The 23,621-nt window shown below is 38.5% G+C and overlaps 1 protein-coding gene across 1 annotated transcript; it reads right to left on the bottom strand.

Moving 5' to 3' along the window:
• Positions 1-8,841: 8,841 nt before the first annotated feature.
• Positions 8,842-22,173, bottom strand: FRS2 (fibroblast growth factor receptor substrate 2). Its single transcript, XM_009327558.1, has 6 exons — positions 22,068-22,173; positions 19,409-19,500; positions 17,380-17,566; positions 14,034-14,192; positions 12,973-13,136; positions 8,842-10,545 (listed from the first exon to the last, which is right to left on the bottom strand). Exons 2-6 carry the CDS (start codon positions 19,472-19,474, stop codon positions 9,592-9,594), a joined length of 1,530 nt encoding a protein of 509 aa, XP_009325833.1. The 5' UTR covers positions 19,475-19,500; positions 22,068-22,173; the 3' UTR covers positions 8,842-9,591.
• Positions 22,174-23,621: the final 1,448 nt, after the last annotated feature.

The following is a 23,621-nucleotide window of genomic DNA, read 5'->3' on the forward strand; positions in this document are numbered from 1 at the left end:
GGGCCCGGCCCTGGCGCGGGAACCTTCTCTTTTTTTTAGCGAGTGACGTGACGTGGGGGCCTGCCGCCTCTTCCCCCGTTCCGTGTAATGCCGGCCTCTTGTACGGCAGCACCTGGCCTGGGTTTGCCTGGCAGCGCACCGCCGCCCACCGACCTTTCTCCGAAGGGCTGCCATCTAGGCACGCGCTTCCCACTGTATTTCTATACCAAGCTGTTTCGGCCTCAGCAAGGGAGCTTGCGGTTTCCCCAGTTTAATTTCATCACGCTCCTGGAGGTGAGGTCTCAAACCGGTCGAAATTCCCACCCCTGGCCTCCCGTGTGCCTGCCAGACCTTTCCAGACACCTGCTATTGCATCACCCGCATCGCTGATTAAAAGCGGTGAACAGGAGATACCCGGGAACAACCCCACTCGATACGCTCTTCATTGCAACATTAAACAATTGGTAACCATTCTCTTGGCAGCGTTGTGGGTGTGCGAGACCACACCCTAGCCTTGTTCTGTCGCTACTTCTCCTCCACACAAAAAGCCTGTTAGGTACCCGGTCGTATTAAAAAAAGTGGATGAGTTTGTATGACTTGTTCCTCAAGAATTAATTCTAGCTGCTATTCCTCTTCTTGCTGCCAGATACAAATCTCCTGGGATATATACAAAGCTGTTTGTTCTAGGTTTGAAGTGGCCAAAGACAGGTTTCTGTCCCAATGGAGTCAGCAAAAAAGAACATGACTAAAACTCTGCCAACTTCCACCTCTCTCTGGTTTTTAGTACGTCAGTACCCAGTTAGTGTTTTTCTTGAGTTCTTTAGGCTTTTTGCTTTGTTTTCTTCAGGGAGTTAGCTATGTTATCCCCCCAACCTTGTTCTGAAAACTAGAGTACTATTTGAATTTTAACATTTTCCGTTTTCCTCACAGTTATGTAGATAAGTATTTTAAGTTTTGGCTAGGGCTAGTAACCCAACTAAAACAATGTTAACTATTTTTATCTCAGAACTAGAGCATTCATAAAGACTTGCACTGAACTAACAATTCATTTCAATTCACGTTTGCTGCTACCGTGGTGTGAGCTGGGGGAAAAAAGATTTTAAAGTGCCTCGGACAATTAACCAAGTTACGGCCTTTGGAAGATCAAATGCTCATAGAAAAACTTACTACAGCAAATTTGTAAGTTTGCTTTAAGGGGCTTTTGGCCATTGCTAAGCTATGATTATTATAACGTGTAAAAGTAGTGACACCCAAACGGGAAGAGCCCAGCAGCAGCCCTAGTTCTGGGTTCCTGCCCCTCGCTTCCAGCTGCCCAGTGCCCTCACCTCTGTTGTGCCGATGGCAATTTTTAAGGTCACACTGTGAATAAGTGAAGGAAAAAAGAAAAAGTGCCTCATTTTAATATTTTCATAAACGCATATACTTTGTAAGTCACCTCATCTCTTTCAAGGTTAAGAAACAGCGTGTTTCAGCCCCAAAGACCATTCGGTACACTGGACAGCTCAGCGAAGCACAGGCTTGGTTGCTCAGGGGTGAATTCTGTGTCTCAGTATCTACTGATAGCGCTTTAATTCAGATCAGGACCTGCTGCTTACAGTCAAGCTATTAATGATGTAGGAATAATAGAGCAGCAACCATTCCCTGGTTTCTCCGGGACCAATAATTCAGGCATCGATTGCAGTATCTAGTTTGAGGCTTAACTTCAGTCAAACCAGTCACTTAAGCCTCTGAGCAGATACTACTTTGAGGAAGGAAGGAAGGAAAATGGAGGCTTTTCACAAAATCCAGCTCTTCAGGTACTCCCAACTGAAAATTAACAGATGTAGTATTGTCATTTATGTATAGGATTTTAACAAGGCCAGTTTGTATCGTTATTGGAAATCCTAGTACTAGGCACATATGGCTGGAAGGTCGGCTCTTTAATGCTTGGCTGTTCAATGCCACCTATTTTGAGCTGGCTTCAAAATCTTATTTCAGAACGAAGCATCATTAGGTCAAGGACGCGAGGCATATGCATATTTTAATTGGAATCACCTATATCGATCAGTTGCATGATGTTTTAGTTATAATACTGCTAGCAATTAATTCTCTAACTGCATATATTTTACCTACTGTCACATCAGAACTGGTGCACTGAAGCATTTCAACCAAACATTACTGGGAAGCTTCCCTTCTATTCGAAATGAGGGTACAAAGAACCAAAGTTTCTACTCAACTCTGTATCATGTCAGTATGGAAGCGTTAAGTGTAATGGACTGCTAAGCAGCCATTCCCGTTAGGAAAGCTGCAAAACTGTCGGCCAGGGATACGAAAACCTTCTTGAGAACTGAGTTTTCAGATGTCTAAGTTACCTAACCAACATTGTGCAAGGACCACGTAATGCTGTTTCTTAAGAAGTTCCAAAACCAGCATCTCCTGACGTTTCTAGGGTTTTGTTCATTTGTTGGCTAGGAACATCTTTATTGAAATTATGCCTTAGAACAGTGACTTGGGAGGGAGAAAAGAGGAAATACTGAATTTTGATAAATCACCACCATATTTTATAGTCTCCAGAAGAAAAGTGAAAAGGCCATCCGGGCAGGACTTCAACACTGTATTTTCTTACTACTTTCTTTCTGAATTTATTCACTATGCTAACAAAGTCCATTTGGGTTTTGTGAAACCTTAGTCATTTAATAACCCAGAAAGGAGCACATTCAAATTGCCGGCATGTGATTCACTAGCCAGTATTCGATAGCAACAGTACTACCACAACAGAAAAATGTGAGTCTACGTACATGAGGAAGATGTGACGGAACACTAGTAGAAATGAAACAAAAGCTTGGAGAAAAATTTACAAACGCCAGGTCATCATGTTTTGTTTTGTTTTACCACTGAGTAATGAGTGGAATACAAGGGGGCAGGGGGAGAGATAGGTACCTGAAGCAATGATTTAAAGAAAAGCAAAAAAGGTTATACCAATGAAACACAATACAGCGACACTAACACTGGAAAATATTGAAGTAACCCACGGACAATTTTCAATGTAAAATCAATAGTTTATTGCCATGCTACAATTTTTTTTTTTTCCCAAATGAAGTTGGCACTGGTAAAGGGGAAAAATGTTGTCATAATACATAATACATTTTTAAAAAATGCGCATTTGGTAAGCTTTCTCAATAATGACAGCTTAAAACAAGTGAAATTAAGTTTTTTATATTAGTGTGGAATGGCATAAAAATACACTCTTTAAGTATAATATCACTTTTTTCATAAAAGAAGTACGGAATGTTTGTAAAAACAAATTCATTGACCAGGGCAAATTAATTGAAATTTTATAAACAATTTGGCAATGGTACTCCCACTGTTTAGACTTTTATATAAAAAAGAAATAAAAATCTAGAAAGCTACCTTTATACAAAGTTGCTGTATTTATGCCTTTAAGTAGGAAAAAACATTTTATAATGCAAATTAGGACATACAATAATCTTACAATATCATACAATGTAATGACAAGAAAGGAACATACAACATAAGATTTGGCCTTTGTAGAAATGTCTATTTCTGCATTTAATAAATGCATTTGTGGCACACTGGTGACTATTGTATTCTTACTACTACCAGTCAGCTTTCATGCTAGAACGGTACTCAGCTGCACTGTAATGGCAGGGCTGCCGTTTTCTTTAAAACATAAAAACAGACACTTTTTCAGGAGACAAAAGGTGATGCTGCAATGAAGCGAGGTGCGAAAAAGGCAACGTGCCTCCTGGTTGAGACATCTGTATTGTGGGACACCATACAACCCTCTTTCCTTCCATACCAGAGCATTTCTTATACATTCAGTTATTAAGTACCAAAGTCTTACAAGTGAGAACATCGGTGTTTGAGATTTGGCAAAATTTCAGGGAAAATACAAAGTTAGTACCAAATATATAATATATTATATATAAAATGTGGGTGTATGATATACACACATTCTAATGCAAAAAAACTGCATTAATATGGAGTTAAATTTGCTGACATCCATTCCTAAATAACCAAACCGTTAAAAAACAGGTGCAATCCTGATCTTTCACACACTTTAGAATCACTTCCTCTTTCATACATAATAGTTAAAGCAATATATATGCAAGTATGACTAAGAAATCAAAATTCACATAATAATCTGAACTCTGACCACAACAAATAGGATTTTTTTTTCAGTACATGTAATTAAATATATTTATATTTTTACAGTATTTTTAGACCATTCCTGAAGAACTTGACCAACCAGGTCCTCAGGTGTAACAGAGCTGTTACGTCAGCAGAACTTGATCTTGCAGGAACACATCCAGTGGCCCTTGAAGTCAACACGAATAATTCGTTTGGCTTCAAAAGACGCTGCATGAGGCCCGAACAAGCTCCGGAAGGATCGCCCTGCTAACAAGGAAGATTCCCTGATGACATCAAAGCTCCTACCTCAGACTCCCTTTCCTACTGCCAAAGGGAAGAACTGGAGCGAAGGACACACGGACTCTGGGCTCGCTGGGTTGTTGGCAGGTGGCGGTGGGAACGACCATGTAGAGCACAGCCCCAGCACCAGGGAGTGGTAAGGTGAGCTTCACGGCACCTTTTGTACTAAGGCTTCTCGTGGAAAGCAGAGGAGCTGCTCCTCCACGCTCATCGCTTGGCAATTCGGTCACCACGGGTCTCAGACGTGAGCTGTGGCTGGGACCCCAAGGCATTAAGTACTTCGCAGACACAGAGGAAGACAGTCCCTGTTCTGAAGGGCTCGAGCCTATTTCTTACCATATTTTTTACATAATCTCCTTTGTATATACACATATTTGCTACATAAAATAGAATTACACCAAAGTAATGGATATAGCAGAAAACGCTGTCACAATATATGTATATTACCACACTAAATAATTACTAAAACTGCAAGAAAAATTTCAAAATGCCCTTTGTAATATATAAAAATATAGAAATGTCCAACACTTGTTTCATCAACTTTAAAGGTAACTTTATCTCTCATACTCTATTTCTATCTGTACACCTACATATTTCCAAACAAAATACTGCGTTAATCTGGAGTAAACACCATGTTAGGATAACATCCTCATAAGACATCGACAGACTTAGTCACATACCTTACAGCATACTATCACAAGAAATAATGTATACATGGTCAGAGTTACAGCTGCTAAGTTTTTTTTTTCTTCTTTACTTATCTTCTCCAAAAGAGGAAGTAATTCCTAAAGATTGCAAAAGAACCTTAACTCATGACTTCCCGTCTTTTTTGTATATGCTCTGTGAGAAGGACATCAGCAACCTTGACTCCATCTTAACGCAGTTTTTTGTGGTGGAATTTCTTCTGCATTTTTTTTTTTTGGAGTGTATATGAATTTAAAATAAAGATATTATAAGTGAACTTATGTTTATATTAAGTAAATACTGTCAAATATAAATGCCTGAATCGCTACCTCAAGGAAAGGATGGGAAAGATCTTATCATTAAATTCCAGATATACCTAATTCTATCTATCAAACTGAAGGACCAAACTTCTTTAGGGGAAATAGGAGAATTTCAGATTTAAGTCCACTATTAGTTCCTACTAAATCAGTTTCATCTTATTCGCAGCCATTAAATAAATCAGTACAGTGCAGAATTGGAGTTTCACCATTGATCCCACCTTACACGAAGAGGAGAATACTGCTTAGAAATAGAGGTCCGAATCAGATACATCATTATATGCTCAAAGTAGTAACTGACGTTAATCAGAACTTGCATTTTTACCTCACTGACAGCAAATAAAGACAATCTGCTCTCTCCTGACTCTGTCTCATTGAGAAGTGGTTAAATATAAAACAAAAAACAAGAATAGCCAGATTTTGAGCCAATACACACTGTTAAAAAACCAGCAAAATCAACTGCTGGTCTGTCACCTGCAAAAGAGCAGCCCCATTTTGACATTGGTTTGGACTCTGTACAGCTTACACCTTTCTGTGACCCTTTTTACACCCAAGCCCTAGTCAGAGGGGTAACACACACACACACAAATATCCAAACATCTGGGGGGAAAATTAAGCAGTCAGTGTCTATCTGAACACTTAAGATTTCTATAAAAGTTCTGTAGACTTTAATAGGAACAGGAATAGTGCTTCAACGCACACTATTACATTCAACCCGTCATACGCAAAATGTACTTATCGGGGGAAACAAAAAAATGTTCTAATGAGAGTTAAGGTTTTCAGAATGGTCTTTTTTATATTGTTTTATGGAGTCACCAGGAAACACCACAAAATTAAATAAATTGGTCCTCCTCTTGACATCAATTTGAGAAAAAAATGTTTTCCTGATAGAACCAATGGGTTAAATTCTCACTAACTGCATTTCTAGTACAATCTTTATTAGGTACTTTTGGTCACTGTTTCATCTTTTTCATCAACTCAGTTTCCTTGTTCAAAAGATACACTAATGTATGTCTTTCCCAAATCACTGCGTTGAAGGAATACCTACAGTTAAAGGCTTTCCCTTGTCAAATGTGCTTGAAGGGTAGCAGCCAATTGCATGTTACGGATGAAAAGCAGAACTGATAGAGATGCTGCGATTTTTGCAGGACCTAGTTTAGGTAAACTTTACATGTCTCAGTTACTAAAGAAAATGGTTACATATTTGCAGTTTCTCAATCTATACACCTGTGGGCCCAAAATAAATACTATCTAAATGCTGTGGAGAGATTTCAGCTGAAAACTGAATCCTAGATTACAGACACTAAACCTAACATCACAGCCTTTAAAGAAACTGTATTGAAAAAATATTTACCAAGTCTCAAAGGGTAAAGTGCATTGCAACTACATCTACTTCAAGGGGCAGAAAATAAGGAATGCTAAAGATGAGTAGCGCGGGTAACAGGGACTACCCAGTATGTTTGCAGCATACACAGAACGAGAAAGCATTATCCCACCTGTAAAATGTAAGAGGGTAAAAAAAAAATAGCCCTGGAAAATAGGTCATCAGACTTGTTAATATAATTAAGGCTACAGAAAGTTGAATTTTCAGTATGTTCTCAATTCTGGGGATCAGAGCTAAGAAAACACCCCTATGAAGTATTGTGAAACTTGCAACAATAAAAAAATTACTCAGACCATCCCTTGTTATCTGAGACTATTCAGGATAAACACATAGGACAGTACACCGGAACTAAGGAGGGATATGGTTGGTTGTTGTAATTTTGGCAGGTCACTTAGGATCTACCTGAAGCCTCTGTTTCCCTATTTGTCAATTAAGAATATTACTTCCCTGCCTCACAGGTGTGTTTTAAGTGTCCAATTAATTAGTATTTCTGAAACGCCCATGCTATACAGATGAGGACCAAATATTTCTAGGCAGCTAGCTAGATCAAACATGTTCGCCTCAAAACACATGCTGAAGCATTAGTTCGGCTCACAAATTTAAGTGAGCTATAAGCTAAGAACAAGAATCACAGCAGTATCATGAACCCAGTAAGTATTTTGCAGTACCTGGCAGTTTCTCTTCAGTACAGACCAAGACTGGTCCATAGCGTAAGGTGAGGCAATGGCAAAGATGTGAAGGAGCACTAACACTGCAGACCTGTAAAATGCCTAGCTCTAGGTAGTCATTACCTTCTGGAGTACCAAGGTCTCCCCACAAGTCAATGGGTCTATCACAAGAGTATGCATAGGTTGACCGTGAAATCATTAATGAGGGGGTTTTTTTAATCTCATTTAAGTTCCTCGTAATGGTCTCAATGACTCCCATCTTTTACTTCTGCAAATTATGTTCTTTGTGCATCTGGTATTTCAGTACCATGCAGTCTGTGAAGAATAATGAAAGTCAGAGTGAAAAGGTTGCCTGATATCCCTTAATGGTGTGGCAAGACGCATGTATTTCAGGTGCTACCACTGCTGCCACTACTAAACGGAGAGAAGATCAAAGAAGAAGTTAACAAAGGAACAGGAATACACTCCAATTTAAAAGACTGAAAATAATTGTAGTTTCTTTTTTATAAAACTTCAATTCAAATATTGCATGAAGACCCTTAATTCTTTTTCAGATCTCCAAATGGCTTTTCTTGTATGTTTTTCCTCACTCACAGTTCAAGGGTTGTTTTACATCACACCAGTTCACACAAGTGTCAGTTCCTTTGCAATCACAGGCTCGAGAGTAATCTCTTCTGCTGCTAGTACCAAGGTGCACCTGCAATACTGCCAGAACTCTAAAATCATTCAGAGTATTAAAACAAACAACCCAAAACTTCTGCTAAGGGTGCATCTGGCATATTCAACAAACAACATTCTACCGGGATGTACCTGTAACACTGAGCAGCCATCATTGTAACCAAGTTCACCAACTGCAAAAGGAAACGAAGTATGCTTGTAGATAATACTACCTTCAGATAATTTACTACATATCTTTCTAAATTATACTATCAACTATGGATGCACATTGCTAGAATGTACAATTTTCTATAAAGAACTATCAAGTCCAGTACCCTGCCTCCCGTGTAACCTGTGTCTGATGCTTTAGAGGAAGACAATAACTGCATAATAAACCTTTCCAGTTGTGCAATAATGCATGCTGCTGGAGAGCTGGGATATTTCTGTCAGGCATAAAAAAGTAGAACACTGGACAAAGACAACCATTTGACCTTCAAGAGTCTTTCTTTGTCAAATGCAGAGAGTAAGACAAACACATAAATGACCCTGAACAATAATTAAAGCTATGTACAAAATTTTGACTTTTAAAACAAGACATTATGGAACAGATAAAAAAGAAACACACAAATGCAAAGGAAGGAAGGCACACTGAACTAAGAAATGACAAGAGAGCCTTAATTCATACAGCCAACCTGTGAATTCCTTCACAAAAAACCCCAAAAACTCTAATGAGATTAAAATTCTGTCAGATTTCACAGGGAACTTGATACGCCACTTGGAATTCTCCTCTAGCGGAAGGAGCTTAAGGCTGGGTTTAGATGCGTTTATAGCTCTGATCAACGAACTTCGATGTGATCTCTCAAATATCACAGAAGTTAAGAAAACTATTGGGAATTAGAGGCCTTCTTGCCCATGTGGTCTTGAAAAAAAAACCAAAACAACAGACAAAAAAAGGTGTGGTGTTTATATCCCTTGAGATGAACCAATATATCTTGTGTACGTCAAACTGAGTGAATTAATGCATTACATACATTTCATTCTGGAGGAGCCACTTCAATGAGGAATGAATGTTAAGATAGGTATCTTGAAAGATTAGGTTTACCTGCTAATAATGCACATACCAAGAGGCTTTAAAAAGTGTTATAAATGCCATTAACAAGTATAGGCACCAGACCAGAATATTTATAAATTCAAAACTGGCATGTCACTCAGACTCTAATCAATTTAAAAGAGGCACTGTGAAAGGTGGTGATGCTGCTATGCAGTAATTACTACTACTGTAGAATGAAATAGTGTTACCTAAATGAATACTTGCTCTACATTAATTCCCTTTAGTTAGACAAGTACATGAAGTATGCAGAAAAAGTTCTATTAGTCTATAAAAGGCGTTAGTGTTAAGAAATGCAAAGTATTTGCATCTTCAATTTTATAAACTTCACAAAAGGTGCAAATGATTTAATGCTTCCCAGGCTCACATAGGCAGGTCAGTACTGTTATGTCTAGTTTTCCTAGAAGTACCATCATCTCGGGGCAGTGCTTTTTGCAAGCTTGACATAGCAGCAGTTCTTTCAATGTCTATCACAGCATACAGCTCTGTGCGCCTGGTTGGAGTTTGCGGAAGTGGAGTGGTGGGGGTTTTTGGAGTCTGAGGGTTGTCGGAGTCACTACCACCTTCCAAGTCAACCTGTATATAGTTGAGCTGCCTGTGTTCTAAACTTGGACGCCTAATGTCAAAGTTAAAGACTGTTGGGGTACAGTCCCGACGTCGTGTAAATTCTACTTTATGAGCACTTGCTGGTACTGTTACATTCTCTGTATTGACATAATTATGCATTGGATCTAGGTTATTGTGGTAGCCATTCAGAGATGGGGTCTTTGGTCCTAAACTGTCATCTTCATCTCTACTCAGCTTGCGGGCTTCCCAAACAGGAGGCAAGGATGGCAAGTTCTCATAGTTCAACAGCGCAGTTCTCCTCTGAGCAGAGTTGTTAATGTTCTGGGTGTCTGAGGTACTGGTTGATGTCAAACGACCTCTCCTGACCCCTGAGGCACTAGGGATTGATAACCTATTTATATTTTCATACACCAATTTATTACCAGATGGTGTTTCTCTACGTTCATCACTGTCGTACCCAGTGTCCCATTCAGTGTTGTTTGCGCTGCTGCCGCCGCTAACTTGGTCTCTCCCAAGTTGCTCCAGTTTCTCTCTTTCCATTAACTGCCTTTGAACAGGTGTTGGTCCTAAAACAAACTTGACTCCTTCAGGCTCCAGGAGAACCTGAGCATCTCTGTCATCAGTACACATCTGATCTTCTTTCACTTTAGTTGTTTCAGTGTTTGAAAGCTTTGATTCCAGTGGCACATGCACACTTGATCGATTTTTTCTTTCCTCTTGTACCCCAGTAGTGTTGACATAAGTGTGCACCTAAAAGGGGAAGCAAAAAAAAGGAAATTCAAATGCTATTTGCGCTTTTTTTTCCCCTACAAAATTGCTTTCCTTCTTAACTCCCCACTTTTCTAATCAAAATACCTGAAAACCAAATCTCATGATAGCAGCTGTTTAAGAGCAAAGGTCATCTCTCTCACATTTTGCTGAACTGTGCCCAGTTTTGGGTTTTTCCCCCTGAAATTTTGTTGTTGGTTTTGTTAATGGTACGCTAAATAAAATTAGAGGTACTCAAGGCAAACAAAAGAATGCAACTTACATCCTACATTAATAATTATTTTGATTTGATGTTTTATCCCAGTTGTGCTCTAGTTACAGCTTTTCAGGTTATATTCCAGCTCTGCTGTGGTCAGGGCAACCTTGGGCTGCTCCAACTTAGCTCATTAGTTCACTGGAACAAATCAGTGAAGCAGAGCTGTACTTTGTTGTTCCTTACCATGACAGTGACCAACAGTTCAATAGTTGCTTCGGCTAAATTTATCTCCAATTTCCACACTGCAAAGGAAATTTACTGTCCGTTTAAACAAAAAAACCAACCAACCAACCACCACCTAAAAAAAACCCCAGGGTCTTGCCTTGTGTACTACTTAAGCAATGAGAAGAGAAGTAGGCTTTACTGGCAGAACAGTCCATTCTTTCTTCAAGAGCCAACAGCCTCTTAATACCAGAAAGTGAAATAGAAGACAAACAAACACTTCCATAAGAACTGTGGCACTCAGAATTAAAGTGCAGGAGTTAGACCAGATGCCACTAAGAAAGGCAGGAATACACCACTGGTTTATGCCTCCAAGTCCCCACAGCAGATCAACACGAAGCTGAAAGGTAAAGACTGAAGTAATGGATTCTTTCTCGAAATTTTAATTGTGTCTGGATACCCAAACAGCAAAAGTAGTGTTTTACAGCAGCAGTCATCTAGCCTTCCCAACTCCTCTGTCAAGCTCTACAAGCTGAAGTATTATTTAAAGCTCACTTGACTCCTACATTGATTCTTTAAACTCATTTACTCTTCAATACTGTACCACTTGGACTCTTTTGGGAGGGCTCCTAACAAATCCTTTCCCACAAGACAGTTCACTGCACTTTGCTCTGGTTACCTTCTCTCGTTTCCAACACCGTTTCTTGTCAAGCACAAGAGTCTTCCTAAACCACATCACATTTTATTAAACTTGACTAATATTTTCATCAGCAACCTGAATGATGAGATAGAACACACCCTCAGAAAGTTTTCAGTCTGTCCCAGATTGGTAGAGTTTCCATTGAGAGGAATCTCAGCAGCCTGGAGCAGTGACCTCACAGAAACCTCATGAAGTTCAGCAACGGCAAATGCAAAGTCCAGTGCCTGGCATGGAACACCACCAACAGTACAGGCTAGGCACCAACTGACTTTAAAACAGCTTTGCAGAAAGGCACCAGGGGTCCAGGTGGATGGTGAATTGAATGTGAGTCAGCACTGTGCCCTTGCAGCAATGAAAACCAAATGTGCATTGGTTTGTGCTAGCAAAAGCACAGCCAGTAGGTTAAGGAAAGAGATTATTACCATCAATTCAGCACTTGTGAGACCGAATCTGGGGTAATTGGCTCCCCAGTACAAGACAGACACCACTATAGTGGAGCAAATCCAGTGGAGGGCCTTGATTCGAGGGGCTGGAGCATGTGACATACAAGGAGAAGCTGAGAGCGCCATCCTTGTTCAGTCTTAAGAGAAGGCCAGGAAAAAACCTAATAGCTGTTTTCAACTACCTAACAGATAAAGAAAAGACAGAGCCAGACCCTTTATGGAGACGTTCAGCAAAAAACTAAGGGGCAACAGGCACTGGCTGTTAACAGGAAAAAATCTGATTATACATTAGGGAAAAATGCTTTCACAACAAAGGTGGTCGAACACTGTAACACATGGCTCAGAGACACTGTGAAATCCCCTTGTTTGGAGTATTCAAAGCATGACAGGACAAGGGTCTGTGCAGCCTCCTCTAACTTTAAAATTTGACCTAGAGGACTCTAGAGGTCCCTTCTAACCTAAATTATCTCATGATTTCTATTCGCCAAATAGAAGACTTGCATGTAAAGAAGCTTTTTGACCAGGATCTCTCATTATAAAATACAATTTGTGTTTAAAACCAATTACTGAAATTTTTGAAAAGAATATATGCAAATACATACTTTCTATATCTTTATTTGTATATAAATACAAAGAGCAACTTAAAATAGTTACTCTTCCTCAGCCAGCTATCCTACAAAGTATCATTTTAAAGAGGCAAATGAAACACTTTTCTGAGGTAGTTAACATATGGTAGAAATACATTACACCTGATACTGAAAAACACAAATGAAAGCCTACAGAATAAACATTAGAAAAATCTGAACTAATGTAGAACCTAAATTATATGGGGGGTTTGAAATACCCACTTGCTCCTCTGGTACAAGTAAAGGATGTGTTGATTCTTCACCGACAGAGGGGAGGCGTGCACTTCCGACAGAAGGATGTCTGCTGGAAGGATGTGATGAAGCATCTCCAAAAGACGGGTATCTGGGATAGCCGTTAGGTAAACTTTGTGCATTGAACCCAGGAGCTGATTCAATTAGAAAACAAGCAAAACCGTATTAAAATAGAACATTTTACTGTATATGAGTAAGATGCTTTATATCTTCATTTTCGATTTTCAAAAGAGGAAATTAAAATATGTAAAACAGTATTAAATATTCACAAGACTCAATTTTGCTGGGGGGAAGGAAAGGGAAAGCAAATTGCAGGGTATAGCACCCCAGTATTTACTGGGAAACACGTCTGAAGCAACCACTGAAATCTAGGTGTATTACACACCACAGTCCCCCCAGTAAACTACCTATCCAACTTCTCTTTCTACCATTAACAACATGTCTCCCTAACAAACAGGGACTTATTTACTTAAGCTTCCATTTCTCTGAAATAAACCAATAACCTGGAATTCCTAGTTTCAAATACCAAGCCACCTGCCTAGGACTACTTAAAATCCTCCAGTATTTTTGAAAGGACTTCACTCTACCCATCCATCTGCTCACAGCAAAAGAAAGATTCCAAACCCACTATAGATGCGATATTACCATTACTTTTTTCCTAATAAAAAGGTTGGAACATTGCCCAACATTAACATTTCTCAGAAATGGTACCAGTAAAATATGGTGATACATTATAAAGCAATTCAACAGGTATATACTGAAGCAGTGTTCTTAGGCAATAACTAAGTTTCCAAAACTTATTTCTTAAAGCTGAAGAACTTGACTATGGCAGTTTTGCTCCCAAGATTTAGGATTCTCAAAACAGAATCCTCAGCAAGTACCTCAAGAGAGCGCATTACTGACAATTAGCCTCTTAGCTGAAAATAGCATTTACTTTGCATTAAGTCTTTAAGTAATTAAAAAGAAAACTAATTAAAGCTAAGTACCACATTACATTCAGGTATGTCATCTGACAGCATAACCATACTTACTGGTAGGCGTTCGAGGGGTTCTTGGAGCTTCCAACTCAGTTTGATGATTATTCCTTTCTACTACTGGTTCTTCTACCACATTTATGCTATTATTCTGCATTATCTCTTGCAACATATTAAATAGCTCTTCTGCGCGGGCACATTTAAAGGCAAAGATTCCTATAAATACACAAGAAAAAAAAAAATCAAAATCCTTCAACGTATGTAACTTTCAAACAATAGAACTGGAATCCACATAATGAATACCTGTTAAAGAAGCAAAAACGTTAAGAATTTTTTATTGCACCAAAACACACAAAATTACTGTGAGAACCTTTAAAGTGTTTATCTAATAGAAGAATAAGTTTCCCATGCACCAAAAGTTAAATTAGAACAGAAAATTGATTCAGTTAAAAGCAAAACTAAGTTTTGAGTGCTAAATGAGGGGTAAAAAAAACAACAAAAAAAAGGAGGCACAAAACAGGGCAAGATTCTTTTTTTTTTTTTTTGAGCTGATAAAAAGGATACTAATTAAATACATAAATAAAAACACTAAATGAAACTACTGTGGTGCTACAAGGTCCTATTTTTTAAACCAGATTTCTATTAAATTACCATAAAAATAAGATACCTGCACAACAGGAAAGAAGGATTTAAACACTGGGTAAAAGTTTAGTTTCTTTAAGAAGATTAAAATGAAAAGCTAGTAAGACAAACTGTGTGAAACGTACAGTAACAAACCAATTGCTTTAGGCTAAGGGATAGACACAGAACACAAAGTTAGCAGCAATACCATGTATTTTGCGTGTGTATTGTGCCACTTTGCCTTTAAACAGCAGGGAGCGCCCCAACTTACCCTCACCAGCAAAGTCGCAGCTTTGGATTATTCTTCCATTGAAAGCATGAAGTTAAAGTTGACATGCTTGTTAAACGTGGGTGCAGGTGCTCAGTTTTTAAAGTGAGTATTACAATCTTAAAACACTCTTTACTAAAAACTACCTACCTATATAGCTAGTCCTGTAAGTGCAATTATGTTAATATGCTGGCAATTACTATCATCATATATTTATTTAAGGATGCAGAACTGACAGATCAGAACTACCAGAAATGCTCCCCATGGCAGAAGTTCACAAAAACCCAGCTGGGAATATACCAAATGGGCTAAGAGGAATGATGCTCAACAATTAATATTCAGCTGGTGCAGTGAATAAGCTTCATGCTTGCAACACAGCAGCTGTAGAGCTGCTTCTGCTACATTTCCCCAACCCATGATCCAGGTCAAGTACAATAGTCCATGTTTAATTTTTTGTGTATTTCTGAAAATTCACACTGGATACCTAAATCTTAACGGACAAAAAATAAAATAAAAAAAAAATAGGTTCAAAAGCTTTAAAAAGCTCCCAGTATATTTCTGAGAAATTCAGCTGCCTTTACCCCTTTGTTTAAAAAAAAACGTGAGGTGAACCAAATTGGCAGTGAAACTGCAAGCAAAAATAACTTGATGAAACCTTGATTTTTACTAAATACATTCACATTGTATTTAATGTGATCTGTCAGTTACACAATACGGCGATACACCAGCTTCTCCAAGTTTTCTATCCTGAATTATCTATTAGCTGTGCTCCCAAAACACGTCTTCAAGGTTTTTAATACCTAGCACAAACTCAATGTTTCACCATCAGTGCATTCTGACAGCTCATCAATAGATATAATTTGCGATTAACTGGAAAACACAAACAAGAATATTGACTAATGCAATCAATAAGAGTCACTGGGCAGTATTCAGGGTATTCTCAAATGAGAAAATTCTCCGTCATCTCACCAAGTGAAGATGAAGTTTTGCAACTGTGCCCACAAAACCCAGCATAGGTCTCAGGAACAATGCTCCATTGCAAAAAGGCAGCAGAGAGAACACTTTCTGCCAGATTTCTTTTTTCTCAACAATCACATTATTTTAATATTACGTAAGGAAGGCAAGAAACAAAAGAGGGAAGAAAGGGTTGCTGCTTACACAGCCTGCTTAATCTTCTCTATTAAAAAAAAAAAAAAGAAATTAGGAGGGAAGCATAGAAATCAATTAGACTTGGTGGAAAATTTTGCAGACTTGCTAATAGGCCATGGAAAAGAACCTTCAAAATAGTATTTTCAATTGAATTTTATTAGTATCTCTTTTACATGCTTAGAAGCAGCAGTAAATTAAACCTGCAAAATCAATTAAAGTTATTTTCTTCAAAACAAAGTTTATTACTTTCTTCTTAGAAGTCTGAAAATTTAGTTTAGTATGGAGTATATTGTACCATTTGGAAACATCTCCATTTCTCATTAGGAGATGAACCGAGAATGCCTTCTAAACTCTTATTAAAAAAAAAAATAAATAAAACCTGTTTGCCCTTTCCTCTGCTTGGACAATGAAGATTGACCAGCTTTGTTTATGATCAAGTTCTTTCATCTTCCTGATTTTTTACAGTGAAATTAAAAAAAAAAAATTTGCAATTGCTAAATATCATTACTGATAAAAACACTAGTTCATGCTAAAAATCTATAAGAAAATAAAAATTCAACTTCACAATGTATGAACACATAAGAATTCCAACTACACACAGCTACATCACAGTAGAAAGATGCAAAACGAGGGTGAGACCTCAACCAAAACAGCTATTCCCTCAGGGACCGCTGCAGTGAAGAGAGAGAGAAAAGCTTAAATATTCTCAGTGGGAGCCAACCTTGGCCAAGGCAGGCATGATCTGGGAACTGGAAAGGTAACCATCTTTTTCCAATTAAAGCCACACAGAAAATAACTGAGCATAGCTGGAGTTTACACACTTCATACAAAAATGTGTCAAAATTTGAGAATTATGTCATTGATATAAATGAAAATGGTATTTGTTTTAGGAAGAGGATGACACACAAGTGTGTTACTGAAGACAATAACAGGGTAGGGATATCCAGTTCGTATCAGTGCTCCAGTCTTAAAATCTAAAAATAGAGAATTCTTTGAATTCTGAGGAGATTCCTCCACAGTTCCAGGTTTCACTGCCCCTCCCTGAAAGTCAAGTCAACCTCTGAGGCAGGAGAATTTCCCTGTCAAAACCACCTCCTAAGTTGACCAGAAGTATCCACACACGCAGGCATGAAGTGCTCCAGACCTACAATGCCAAAAACTATGGGCAACTCAAATCCTCATTTTACCATAAGACAATTCCTCACAAGGTAACCTACATTTTTTTCCAGAAACCACATTCACCTATAAAACTATAGACTTTATAACCCCTGCCAAAGGACAGGCAAATATACTTTTTTTAAACAAAATTGTCTTCCAACATCAAATACATTTCCAAAAAGCTTTATATACAAAAATTCTACATACCTTGTCCAGTTTGACACCTTCGGCCACTTTCAAAAGAGAAAAGATTTGAGTCATAGCCATAGCGACGGAGACAGAGGTAGTGCCATTTTACAGAGTCCCTTTTACGGGTGTACAAAATTAGTTCTGTATCTGTAAGTTCCATTATGCCAGAACCCAGTTCATTACCATCATCATCCACATTAATAACCTATAAAAAGGAAGTTAAATAGCATTAGGCAAGTACTCTTTTGAGCACCAATACCACTAATAATAATCTTAATGTTTCACTGATGCCCTCCATCTGCTCTGTCATATTAGTAACGATCCTTGAGATAAAAGTTTAAAAAAAAACCCAAAAAACAAAAAACCCAAAAAAACCCCCCACACCTCACCAAACCAGTTCCTTTGCTCCCCCAACCCAGAATTAAAATAATACATATTTAAAAGCAATATGAATGAGATTGCATAACATTATTGTAAAATCTGAGGAGAAATTTAAAATAGAAGAGATTCGTAAGTTAAATATTCATTTTTTTTAAAACTGGCTTTATGTACATATTCTAGTATTTCCACACAGATAAGGCATACCTCAGATAATGGAATCTTTCAAAGCCCTGTTTCTAAAAAAATAAATATTTGCTTTGTCATATAGCCCCACTTACAGTTGGGAAAAGGAATGAAAAAGCATAAGGGGCTCCAAGATAAAGCTTCCTTCACATACCTGTATAGCCTTGCACTGTGCTGAATCACCAGACTGTTTTAGATTTTTTTTTCCTGCCTTTTTAAAGTCAACAAATAATTCAAATACCCTATGGTTATCTTGCATGAAAATGTGTATAAAGCTTAAACTCTTATTCTTTCTGCTTTTAAACCAGTTTGAGGTCATCTGCATCCTTTATGGAATTCAGACAATGTATATTTTCCTCCACATGTGTTTTATCTCACAATGCTGCTTTTAGTGGGATTCCTTCTTACTCAATAAAAAGAATCTTCCTGATGGTATCAATTAATGTTACTCCTTAAAGAGACATTTTCAACTTGAAATCTAGTCAATTGAAAAGAATTAGGAATAGTTTCATCTGCCACTGAGGCTTATGCCAACTTTCTTCATTTTGCAAATTACATTCTTTCATCTTCTCCCCCCTGCTGCTAAATCAGCGACCCACACAAACAATAGAGAAATTCTACGAGGAGAAAAATAGGAACTAGTTACACAAAGTGATGTCAAAGGCATAAAAAGCAAGAAAACAGAAAAATATTTTATCCTTCAGCTTTTTTTACCGATAATATTAAACATTTCCAGAAATTCCCATGGCTTTAAAGCTCATTTCAGTGTTGCCCTAAGGCAACGCATGAATCATTTTTCACTACAGAAGCATTACATTCCTTTGCCAATTCACAGAGACAGTTTGGAGCACAGAAGCAAATCTGACTTGTGTGACTATGCAAAGGTATGTTTATTTAAAGTCACTGACTTCAGCAGCTTCGTGTTAAGCATGTTAAGCACATGAACAAGTGTTCACAAGCTTATAAATTCCAGGAATATAAGGGACAGAAGCACATTTATAAATAAAATGTCTTCAAGTAAAGGACAAAAGTTCTCAAAATGCGGTATCAGTAGTAATCTGCAAGTAAAATCAGCAGCCCTAAAATTTTCCATTGCTGACCCCGCATCCAGGTTCATAATCACACCTCTCCAATAGCTCTTCCCTTATGCTTACGACTCCCTTCCTAACCTCCATAACCTCCCAGAGGCAACAATGCTTACTTGGGCCCTACCAACTGAAATAGAGATGGATCAAAAGCCCAGGACGGCTTCTCCTTCCTGAAGATCAAAACTACCATAAAAAAAAGCCTACCCTGTCACTGCTGGTAAGAGAGGATTTCTCAAAGGGGCAAGAGAAACCTGTAGCCACAGACGCCTGCAACTCTGCAATGCTTTAACTGTTCAGTAATTCTCACCCTATTTTCATTTAATTTTTTTCCATCACAGACCTACTCTGCAATAAAGCAACAAAATAATTCACAGCATACCGCACCAGTTGCTTACCTTAAACTTGTTTCGATGGTTATCTGGGACAGTTTCTTTATCTGGACAGCTACAACAGCTACCCATGACTTCTTTAGAAGACCATGTGATCTCTAAAGGGAGGAAAAAAAAAAACCAAGCAAAATGATCATTTAGTTGAAGAATAAAATAGAGTATCATCAACAAAACAACCCAACATAAATTGCTCTCTGAAATTACAATTCTTCATGATGAATTTTGCAGTCATAAGTAATAAAAAATCAACACAAATACTACAAATATTTTTAAACAGTTACATTAGATTTGGCATTAAGGAGTGGCAACAGCAAGCTGTTAAAGTCCTACCAGTAATTCAAACGTGAGGTTACTACCAAACAGACCCATTTGATTTGTCACCTTAATTCCCATGGTAGCAGCTTGGGGGGAAAACAAAAACCAGTAACTTACCGGGTGCGATTCTCATCTCCTACACCAGGGCCTTTACACAAGGCAACTACCTGGATTCCAGTTCTGTCTACTCGGCTTAGACTGCTGAGCACAGCCCTAGTGACGCCCATACAAGCCCTGGGCTGTAGGAGGTTACCAGACGCAGGCAACACAAAGAGCCCACATGGCAAGCCTGAAAGGCTGCCCTGGCTTCGGCAGCTCCAGGGCTGGCTTGCAATAGAGGGTGGAGGCGTTCCAGGCCTGGAGGCAGCCCGGTGCTGGCAGCCGTGCAGTGAGGCTCTGTGCTTCCACTTTTAAATACTTCCCATATAGCAATGTACATAAAACTATGTAATCGAAGTCAAGAGAAGGAAAAAACCCCACATTCAACACAAATATTTTAAAACTTGTATTTTTTTTATTTCTATTAAGTTCCATTTGGATTAAATTGTGGTACACAGTCTACTTAATTTGCTATAAAACAGTAAAACATTCAACTAACACAGAACAGCATGGGTAAATTAAGGAAACCAAAAATAAATATTTGATGTTTTTGATACTTTCATTTAAAGATTTTTGTATGTATGGTAAAACTCTCATAAAACAGTACGATAAAATGTTCATAGAACCAAGTCTCACAACTTGCTTCAACTCCCTCCACCACCTTCCAGAGGGTGGTAAGTCTCGTACTTCTTAAGTACAAGGAAGTCAGACAAAAGAAAACTAAACCCATTTACATCATCTTTATATTGAATAAGAACTAAAATTTCCACTACACAAGTGAAAAGTGGAGCAAAATCCGGGAAGAGAGCTAGTAAGTCAACAAGAGATGACATTAGGAATCAAGAAGAAGGAAGACAGGAACTGCTTGATAACTTTTCCTGACTGAAGGGGGGAAAAAAAAAATATCTGATGTCACCTTAAGAAAACCGGGACTTGCCTCCTAGACAGGCATTTGTATTAGCATGCGGCAGTAGTATCCAAGTAGCACTTTAGTCTGCTGAGAAAAAGGGTGCAAGGAATACAACGAAGAGCAGCTAACTCCTTCCCTCTTCTTGACCAGAAAAGCCACTCAAAAGAGATACTGCTACCCTAGAGACTGTATAAATCTGCCACGTGCAGATTTATATAAATCTTACCAATCTTTCACCCTGCAGAGGTGAAATGGAGAACTTAACAGAAAGGCTAACAACATGGCTTGGATTAATCCAGCAAGAAAGAGGCAGAGCACCAGACAATGTAGTCAAAATCACAGATTCCCTAATGTCATTTCTGGCCATAACATGAAAACATGCATTAATTTGACAGAGGTTTTTTCCCAACTCATCATGAAACTGGGGGGGTGGTTGTTTGCTCCTACTGTTGCAGAGAGAAGCTATGTTACACACAACTGTTTTTTTTGCATAGTGAAGTCCTGAATTTTATTAATCAGTCCTATCACTCTCACAATTACAGACTACTGTTAATAGTCTTCACACATACATCCCATTGTTATTTTAACTATTCCTTTTTTTTTTCTTTTGCTTATGAATTCTGCCTGTTTTGTTTAGAAGGGGAGACACGGGTAGTAACACCTATTACTAGTTTCCCACCCTGGCACCCCACAATGCCTCACTTGTTAGCCTACTGATGCTACCCTATTTATTCTGAAAATTCACTGCTAAAAAGAACAACAGGTGATAACAGCTGCAATGCAGATTAACAATAAATATATAAATTTGCAGCAAAGGTTTTCAAGCTCTGGTCCATACAGCAGTCATAGTTGCAGATGCTTCTAGCAGCCTTCAGGCACAGATGCTTGCACTTTAAATAAAGCCCAGTCTTAGATCTCCCCAAACATTTTGACAAAGTAGAAACAGAAGTAGATAGCAGCATGCTGTTATAGTATCATGACTTTCTTTGCATTCAGCATAAAATAACTGATCAAATCTGTTGGAGACAGGTGCCTGCAAACTTAAAACAATTAAAAAACCCACTTAACTGCAAAGTAGTTTGGGAAAAATCACTACAGTTGCAAGTAGAAAGCTGTAGTATATGAAGATGTATGAAGTATAGCCACTGTATCTCAAGAATGAGAAAGAAAGGGTATGTAATCAATAATCACACAAGCTCATTATTTTGTCTCCAATATATTCTAATACTAACACTTCAGAAAACCAAGAACTGCAATGCTGCTTCAAAGGAGAGATGTGAACCAAAGCTATGAGGAAGAAATGAAACAGCTAGGGAACTGGCAGAATTAAAAATCACTCACCTAGATTTGGCCATTAATATTCCCAGCCTCTGCTGCAGCATCAGGGCTTCTGTCATACTCAAAGTGTCATGCTGTCTTGTCACAGAACTAATCATTTGACCTAGAACTAGAAGAGTACATAAAAATGTAATTTTTCTTGTTTTTAAGATGCCAGTTAGTAAACAAACAAAAATACATACTTTTTTTTTATTATTTTGGCAGTATTACGTCAAGTGAGGTCTTCATGGCTAGGATACATCTTAAGTGAAGTTTTAGACAAGAGACTGATCCCTTAGAGCTTCCCCAGCATTTCAGTGCCTAGCTGCATCTTGGAAGAAAATAACCTGATGTCCCTTTCTGCAGTGTAGCCTGTCACACTGGGGACTCCACTCATTCTCCACTCACTCCTTACCCAATTTAGTGTGTGGAAATGACAGATGCGAAGCTCCCGTTATCCTTAGCACATACCAAACCAAATGACAGCAGACAAACAAAACACATACAACTTTCTCTGCTTAAGTAGGGGCAGGTTATCCTACTGAACATATACAAATGCTGACTTGTATGTCTTACACATCACCCTTTCTCTGCTTCCCTCATGATGCTTGCTCCATGACATTAACCATGGACTGCTTGTTTTCACTTCCCCCCCGCCCCTCGGATTACTCTCATACTACCTATCCACTCACATTTAACACCGAAAACTCAACTGCTGCTTCCATCAGGCTAACACTTGGCAGCCTCCATTCTCTGTTTGTAAAATTGCCAAACGAGCACTTGATGTTTCCTTTGACACTGCTGCTTAAACTCGAGAGAAGGGTTGAATTCGCAGAAAAATACTTTATTAGCCTTTCTTATCAGCCTTTCAGGATGTCTACGCAAACTTGTTTGAGACCATTGCAGCTCTGCTTATCAATACTGCCACAATTCTTTGTATTCATCTGCTGTCCTCTGTCTTGCACCTGGATTAAAAGCATTTTGGGAACCCAAAGCACTCTTCTTTTTTGCATAGTATCAAGTGTAATGTAGTCCCAAACTCATCCCACATCCTAGGCATCACGATAACAGTTGTAGAACACTCTTACTGTGGGGGGATTGTGCAAGAGAACAGCAGAAATTCAATACTAGTAAATGCAAAGTAATGCACCTAGCAAAGGAGCTCTATCTGTTAGGAAAGATCAGTCATGCAGTCACGGAGTTTAATGAAAATACTAGCTCAGTATCATAAAGCAAATGAAACAGAATTGTTTAGAAAGAAGTAAAAGAGCCAAACCAAAAATACAATTCTATTGTATGAATCCACAGCGCACCCACAGATGTAGTGATGTATGCAATCATGCCTCCCCCTGTCAAAAAAGACAGAGTAAAACTAGAAATATGCTACTTGGACTGCTCAGCCTGGAAAAAGGGACCACACAGGACAGAAAAGATGAGTACAGAATTATAGGTGACATGGAGGAGATAAACAAACCACAACTATTTTCCAGATGGAAGCATTAGGGAGCAGCAGTTGACATTAAGGGGCAGGTTCAAAAAAACTACACAAAAATACTTTTTGCACATGGTATGTAGTTA

Source organism: Pygoscelis adeliae, unplaced genomic scaffold (assembly GCF_000699105.1).
Source record: "Pygoscelis adeliae isolate BGI_AS28 unplaced genomic scaffold, ASM69910v1 Scaffold113, whole genome shotgun sequence".
NCBI lineage: Eukaryota > Metazoa > Chordata > Aves > Sphenisciformes > Spheniscidae > Pygoscelis > Pygoscelis adeliae.

Coding starts and splice junctions, on each gene's coding strand:
- FRS2 (XM_009327558.1), bottom strand. CDS start 19,474: ATGGGTAGCTGTTGTAGCTGTCCAGATAAAGAAACTGTCCCAGATAAC. Junction 14,193..17,379: donor AAGGTGTCAAACTGGACAAG/GTATGTAGAATT, acceptor GTGTATTTATAG/GAATCTTTGCCTTTAAATGT. Junction 13,137..14,033: donor AACCCCTCGAACGCCTACCA/GTAAGTATGGTT, acceptor TAATTGAATCAG/CTCCTGGGTTCAATGCACAA.